At 53.1% G+C, this 7732-nt stretch overlaps 1 protein-coding gene across 1 annotated transcript; it reads right to left on the bottom strand.

The window, feature by feature from the left end:
• Positions 1 to 736: 736 nt before the first annotated feature.
• Positions 737 to 2834, bottom strand: GPR27 (G protein-coupled receptor 27). Its single transcript, XM_069865799.1, has one exon. It carries the CDS (start codon positions 2751 to 2753, stop codon positions 1611 to 1613), a length of 1143 nt encoding a protein of 380 aa, XP_069721900.1. The 5' UTR covers positions 2754 to 2834; the 3' UTR covers positions 737 to 1610.
• Between the last annotated feature and the right edge of the window lie 4898 nt (positions 2835 to 7732).

Below are 7732 nucleotides of genomic sequence, written 5' to 3'. Positions count from 1 at the left end.
ACTGTCACACTTCTGTGCTCACTCCACAGTCAGGACACCTATTTCCCAGCTGATGTCTAACAAATTTAGACTACTCTCCATAAAGGCAGATTTCTTCATGGAAAATGAGCTTATCTCTGTCATTTTGAGTGCTGCTTGTCCTAGCACTGCGATGATCATTGTTTGTTAAATGTTACATGATACATCAGAAAGCACGTCAGGGACAGCTTTCTCTGAGATGGCTAAAAAGTTGTGTCAGGCTCCTGTCATCTGGCTGACAGCTGAAATACTTTCAGAGAAGTTTCTGTAGAACAGTAAAGCAGGTTAAAATGCCGTGCTTAATAGAGGTAAATTACCCGTTAAGAATATAGTACACAAAGGAGTAAAGTATTAAGTGAGCCACCATGTTAAGAAGCTGCTTTGCCAACTGAAAGTAGCAATCCACGATTATGCACTCTTTTCTACCATTAACAGAGGAGCAATTAGCTAAAACAGAAATTTGGTTTTGGTAGACACAAAGAATTGTGCTATTTAAAACCTGTTGCCCATCATGAACTTAAGTCTTCTTAAAAATAGCTTCAGTCACTTTTATTGGTATAAACACCTAAATTGAGATCTAACAGCAAATAAAGATTGTGCTTGTCCATAATAACCTCAGCTGTGAAATCTACTCAGACACAAGACATACAACCTTCCACATACACAAGTTACTTGTCAGCAAAGCAGAATGCTGCCATTCTGAAACAATTACATACAGTAAAGGTTTTCAATATTTTATTAAAGAAAACAGTCAAAATGTACAAGTATTACCCAGGTTTGTAGATAACTTCCTATAAAGGCAGTAAAATATGAATTTCAATCTAGGTTTTAAAAACTGCTATAGTTGATTGTTTTTAAAGTTGATATTTTAAAATCACGTCTCACAAATAGTTCTGAAATATTACCAAATGAATAGTGCAACAAGAAAATTGAAATTAGTTCTACACTGTTTGCATGTCAAGCAAAAGTTATAAGTAACTGCTTCAAATACTCAAACCATTTGAGAATGAATGAACCCAACAGCTCCCACCAAAAACTGACTTCTGACCAGATTAGGAACGTCCTCTTCTTGCTCTTCACTTAAAATCAAATAATAATAAAACAACACCTCTTGAGGTCATCAAAAATAACTTTAGTATAAAATTGTCTTGGCCCTTATCAAATATTACATGAGTAAAACTGTTAAGCCGTTATCAAAACAGACAGGAAGAGGGAAACAAAAAAAATGTCATGGCCTTAATCCGTATCTGTTGGAATCATGTCTAGAAACGTTAGAAGCAAGACCAGAAACTTGGAGCCCTGTTTTGTTTTTAAAAACCACACAATCACAAAGAAAAACAGCTTCTTACTGCCTAAGGTTTGGGGGTGTTCTGCTCAAGTACCTGTTCCCATAGACAGCGACCTTTTATGTTCTGAAGAGAGCATACGCAAAATATAGAAAAATAAATAAAATAGCTTCTTACAGCCTAAGGTTAGGGTGCTGGGTGGTGGTTTAGTACGTCCCATACAGGTCACACTCAAGATCTTGAGATCACACGCAGAAACATGGAAAATTATATCCATCTTTCTTTTTGAGAAAGAGAAAAGCCCCCCTACATCCCAAAGCTCTTGAGATCGCAAAGAATGGTGCCCTGGGTGCTCTGGATGCTTTGGCAGCACGGGAAGTGGGCTCGGAGACAGACCCTGAGCTCCTTGTTGAAGATGAAGCAGAGGATGGGGTTGACCCCAGCCTGGGCAAAAGTCATCCAGACGGAGGTGGTCAGGTAGACCTGGGGGATGGAGCTGGCCTTAATGAAGACCCGCAGGTAGCAGGCCACGATGTAGGGGGACCAGAGGAGCAGGAAGAGCAAGGTGATCATGTAGAACATCTTGCAGAGCCTTTTCTCCATCTTAAACTCCTCCAGCACCAGCAGCCTCTTGATCTGGCTGTGGGTGGCCTGCCGTATGCCCACGAGGGTGGGTGGCGTGGGCCCCCGGCCAAAACCAGCCGTCCAGTTCGCAGCCGCTTGGCCGGTGGCTCCCGGCCCGTGGAAGGTCCAGTTCTGGCTGATGGCCGGTACCAGCTGGGCCGGCTTCATCTTGCGGTGGCCGTGGATGAAGAAGAGCAGCTTGATGTAGACCAGGTGGGTGGCGGCGATGACGGCCGCCAACATAAGCATGAAGCCCAGCGTGTCGTTGGCCTTGACGTAGCGGTGCTCGAAGATGCACTGCTCCTCCTCCCGGATGAACTTGTAGGTGCCCACGTCGAAGACGGGCGGGAAGGCCATGGCCATGGAGAGGGTCCACACCATGCACACCACCGCCAGGCACGTCCAGCCCGTCATGCGCTTGGCGTAGAAGCGGTGGTGGGCGATGGCCATGTAGCGCGTGACCCCCACGCAGAAGAGCAGGAAGGCGGCGTGGAAGCAGAAGAGCACGGCCAGGAAGGCGAGCACCTTGCAGCCCAGGGGCCCGTGGGGCCAGGCGGCCCCGCTGCGCACCGACAGCATCACGAAGGGGAAGCAGGCGAGCGAGCGCAGCCCGTCGGCCAGGCACAGGTCCAGCAGCAGGTAGTAGGGGGCGCGGTGCAGGTGCCGGTCCTTGAGGATGAGCCAGGCGAACAGCACGTTGCCCGCCAGGCTCACGCACAGGATCAAGCCCAGCGTGGCCAGCTTCAGCCCGGAGGCGCTCAGCATCCCGCCGACGCTGGGCAGGTGCGGGCTGCTGCTGCTGCCCAGCTCGCTGCTGTTCGCCATCGGGTCCTTCCTCCTCTTCCTCCTCCTCCTCCTCCTCCTCCCGCCGCCGTCAGCGCCGCGGCAGCCCCGCGGGGCCGAGGGCCGCTCCGCCCGGCGCCCCCCAGCCCCGGCGCCGCGGGGCGCTGCCGCCGGGCTCCCCGCGGGCCATGCGGGCCCGTTCCCCGCGCTAGCGCCGCCGCCGCCGCCCCATGGCGACGCGCGATGCGCCGCGGGGATGGAGGGTGGGGGGGAAGCGGCGCGGAGCCGCCCCCTGACCGCCCGCCACAGCCTGCGCCGCGCCGAGCCGAGCGTGCGCACAGCCCCGCCGCGGACAATGGGCGAGCGCGGCCCCGCCGCCCCGCCCCGCGCCGCCCCCCGAGCCGCGCGGCCCGGCCCCCAGCACGGAGGGGCGAAAGGGGAGGGGGCGACGGCGGGAGCTCTGGCCGGTGCGGGGTTGGGGGGGGGGGGGTGTCCCGCTGCTGCCGTCCCGCTGCTGCTGCTTTTGCAAAGGGATCTGAACAGGCTGGACCGCTGGGCAGAGTCCAATGGGATGAGGTTTAACAAGGCTAAATGCCGGGTCCTGCACTTGGGGCACAACAACTCTGTGCAGCTACAGACTAGGAGAAGTCTGGCTAGAAAGCTGCCTGGAGGAGAGGGACCTGGGGGTGTTGGTTGACAGCGACTGAACATGAGCCAGCAGTGGCCCAGGTGGCCAAGAAGGCCAATGGCATCTTGGCTTGGATCAGAAACGGCGTGACCAGCAGGTCCAGGGAGGTTATTCTCCCTCTGTACTCGGCACTGGTGAGACCGCTCCTCGAATCCTGTGTTCAGTTCTGGGCCCCTCACCGCAAGAAGGATGTTGAGGCTCTGGAGCGAGTCCAGAGAAGAGCAACAAAGCTGGTGAGGGGGCTGGAGAGCAGGCCTTATGAGGAGCGGCTGAGAGAGCTGGGCTTGTTCAGCCTGGAGAAGAGGAGGCTGAGGGGAGACCTCATTGCTCTCTACGACTACCTGAAAGGAGGTTGTGGAGAGGAGGGTGCTGGCCTCTTCTCCCAAGTGACAGGGGACAGGACAAGAGAGAATGGCCTCAAGCTCCACCAGGGGAGATTTAGGCTGGACATTAGGAAAAAATTCTTCACAGAAAGGGTCATTGGGCACTGGAACAGGCTGCCCAGGGAGGTGGTTGATTCACCTTCCCTGGAGGTGTTTAAGGGACGGGTGGACGAGGTGCTAAGGGGCATGGTTTAGTGTTTGATAGGAATGGTTGGACTCAATGATCTGGTGGGTCTCTTCCAACCTGGTTATTCTATGATTCTATGATTCTGTGGGGTGCCCTGCTGCTGCTGTCATCCCGCTGTGGGGTGCAATGGGGTGTCCTGCTGTTGCTGCTGCTGCTGCCATCCCACTGTGGGGTGCCGTGAGGTGTCCTGCTGCTGCCGCTGCTTCTGCTGCTGCCACTGCTACTCCGCTGTGGGGTGCAGTGGGGTGTCCTGCTGCCACTGCTGTCCCACTGTGGGGTGCAGGGGGGTGTCCTGCTGCTGCTGCTATCCCGCTGTGGGGTGCAGGGGGGTGTCCGAGTGCTGCTGCTGTCCCGCTGTGGGGTACGGTGCTGTGAGGTGTCCAATAGCGGGATGGCAGCAGTAGCCAGGCACCCCATTGCACCCCGCAGCAGGATGGCAGCATCTGCAGGATGCAGTGCTGGGGGATGATCAGCCGCTAGTGCAGGGTGTGCGGGGGTGTCCTGCTGCTGCTGCCGTCCTGCTGTGGGGTACCTAGCTGCTGCCGCGGCCATCCTGTCCCGCTGTGGGGTGCGTTGGGGTGCCCAGCTGCTGCCACTGCCGTCCTGCTGTGGGGTGCAGTGAGGTGTCCTGCTGTCACTACTGTCCTGCTGTGGGGTATGGTGTGGTGTCTGGCTGCTGTTGCTGCTGTCCTGCTGCAGGATGCAATGCCATGGGGTGACCAGCCACTGGTGCAGGGTGCAGTGGGGTGCCCAGCCCCTGCAGGGTGCGATGCCATGGGGTGTCTGGCTGTTGCTGCCTTCCCGCCGTGGTGTGGCCTCCAGGAGCCCCCACATCCCTTTCCAGAGGTGGAGGGGTAAAGCCATCTACAATTTTTTTGAACCGATGTGTCTGTGGATGCAACACAGGCATGTATATGCCCATATACACATGTATTGATACCTACCACATACATGTATTGATGCAGTGTGTCCATACGTTACTGATGTGCCTGTGTCATGTTCACCAACGTGCTTTTGCTAGATACAGTCATACTAATATCTATTTAACTCTGTACACAAGGGAGGCAAGTCCAGTAGCACCTGTTGCAGCAGAGCATCTAGGATCGTGGCCCCTTGCTGGGCAAAGGGGTTTTCAGGGAACAAGGTTTGCACAAACTCATGACAGATGTTTCAGTGTGAACATTAAGATAAAGCTGTCTCTGCAAGTCAGGAGCCTGACTGGGGTCTGACTGGAGTTCCTAAGGTGGCAGAACGGGAGGGGAGATGGCAAAACATCCCTAACCTGCGTGGATGCTCTTGGTGTTTCAGCATTGTGCAGGGTCTTACCCAGCTCCCAGGCTCAGTTACACAGGGCCGGCGATGGGCTGGGCAGGTTTTGGTATGTTGGGTAAAACACCCTTGGCCTGAGCAGCACAAAGCTTCAGCTGATGCACCCAAGCCGTTGGTGTAGGCTTATAATGGGCAGTTTAATTAATATAGGGCAGTGAAGATCTTTGCCCTTTCTCTCCCACTTTGCTATCCTTGTGTATGTAGGGCAAAGCCTCTCTGTGTGCCTTGTAAGGCATGCACCACTGTGCAGCCCTGGGCTCACTGGAGATGCTAATGCAATTATCGTACTATTACTGAGTTTCCTTCATGGCCTCTTGTGAAGGACGTGTCTGAAAGCCTTTTTGAGCATTCTATTAAAAGCAATCAGTAAATTCAGCGTTACTCCAGAAACTATAGCAATTAAATCATCTGCATCAACCCCAAGAGCAGATGTTTCTGGCTGGTTTCAGAAAGTCTGACTGCATCTGATGGGGGCCAGGCACCAGCCTCGATCATGCTACTAGCCATCCAGAGCAGCTCTGCTGAATTCCTGGCATTTAAGCAGTGTAGAACCAAAACCAGACTTTGGCCTAAAAAAAATGTGTAGAGGGCAATCTGTATCACACGCAGGACTTTATTTGCCTGTGTATCTGGCTTGTATCTTTTATTTATTGCATTAGGAGAGCAAAGAAATCCAGAGAGGAAAGGGGGGAAAAAAGTGGCAGATAAATGAGGCTGGTTTTCGCTTCCTACCAGTACATCTGAGCTGTTTTCAGTTGTTAGGTTTCTCATTTGCACCGAAGTTTTACTGTGACAGAGAATTGCCCACGGGTTGTTCAGTGCTTTGTGCAATTTTCAAGGCGTTTCTCACATTCATGCAGTGACTTGAGCACTGGGTGCACGGTGTCCCCTCCGCGGCCCCAGCACTGGCGTCAGGAGCGATGGCTCTTGAGGAGTTGGGACACTGCATACTTCGCTTGCTCCAGTGTAGCACAGGACCACGTTAATTCACTCTCCCGCAGCAGGGTGCCAGCAGCCAAAGCACTTTGCCAGGCGTGAATATGAGAAGTATCCTGGGGGGTGCATGGCTTTTTGGAGGAGCGGAGGCGATCTTATGGCCCGTGTTAGCTCTGTCATCTTTGCCATCAAGTGAGCGAAAGGGAATAACACACCTGCTTCCCTCCTCTCTGGCTGTGGGTAGGGTTTTTCCTCTCCCTGAATGCTTGCCAGCACAGCTGAGCTGGCTCAGGAGCTGCTGTAATTCACTGCTATCTTGCCAGGCCAGCAGGAAATTACTACCTCATCTTTCTCCCACCTGTAGCAAGGGGAGAGCCGGCAGGGAATGGTGTTCCATCCGTTCTCGCAGGCCTGCTCCCCTGATGGGGCTGCTGTATAGTACTATAAGAGGTGTGACCCAGGAATCTGGGGCCGGCTTCCTTGTGGGGCTGGCTGAGAGGTGTGACACTAGAGGAAGAACATAAAGTAATGGAGAAAATAAGGGGCAGGTGGGGAGCTAACAGTCTTCTTACACGCAGGCTCCTCACCTCTCGGAATGACTGACATGGGGTTAGACCTGCCAGGTTAACTCTGCCTGTTAGTTACACCCCAGCCCTTGTTCTGATCCCCCTGCCAGGGGAAGAGCCCTCCCTGCCCCAGCTGGGTGCCCTCATGCAGGCACGCCTGCACCTCAGGGTGCTTCAACTCTTCTTTGCATCAGACCCATCAGTTTCAATCAAGTCTCTCGCCCAAGCTTGGTCTCAGTTGGACATCAAATAGTGCTACATGTACAGCATTTGACTAAAAAAAAATGAGAAATAGGGCATTTAGTAACCCCGCAGAGGTGCATGAGGAGCTCTTCCATCCCACAAAGACTGCAGTACCTGAGGAGGTGTCCACTGTTAAAAGGGGAAGCAGGGACTACCTGGACATCCCTACAGCAAAGTCTTCGTCTTTGGTGCTGCTGAGGTCTGTGGGATGCTGCCAGGCACGCAGCTCCCAGCTCAGTTGGGGCCCCTTTGCACATGTATGTACCCCTGGACACAGCATGGCACCAAAACCTCCACTGCCCAGGCAGGAGCTAAGAGCACTGGGCGTATCATTGATTTGGGCATAGCCAGAGAAAAACCAGATTCATCACAGCAGTCATGGGGAACAGGTAATTGCCAGAGATTGTAATGAGTGTGTTAAGCTATTTCCCTTTCTTACTTCAATCACTTTCACAAAACGAGTTTAATGAAGAGTTATTCTCTGCTTGCAAAATGGTGCTGCACAAGCTAGATGGATTCCTCTGACCTTTCAATGTGCTTTACTTGAATTGGCTGCCTCTTCATGTTCTCCACTTGCTGCCTTGTACAGGAAAGACAGCTGAAATACAGAGTCTTACATGTGGCATGTTGCCTTCTTTCCACCAGCCACTGGTACTCTTCCCAAATTCTTAGCTGTTTATTATTGGCAA

This window comes from Phaenicophaeus curvirostris, chromosome 11 (assembly GCF_032191515.1).
Source record: "Phaenicophaeus curvirostris isolate KB17595 chromosome 11, BPBGC_Pcur_1.0, whole genome shotgun sequence".
Classification (NCBI taxonomy): domain Eukaryota; kingdom Metazoa; phylum Chordata; class Aves; order Cuculiformes; family Cuculidae; genus Phaenicophaeus; species Phaenicophaeus curvirostris.
The sequence above is the reverse complement of the archived record's forward strand: the minus strand, read 5'-3'. Positions and strand labels throughout refer to the sequence as shown.

What these genes read in the sequence shown, in the direction of transcription:
- GPR27 (XM_069865799.1), bottom strand. Translation starts at nt 2,753, where the DNA reads ATGGCGAACAGCAGCGAGCTGGGCAGCAGCAGCAGCCCGCACCTGCCC.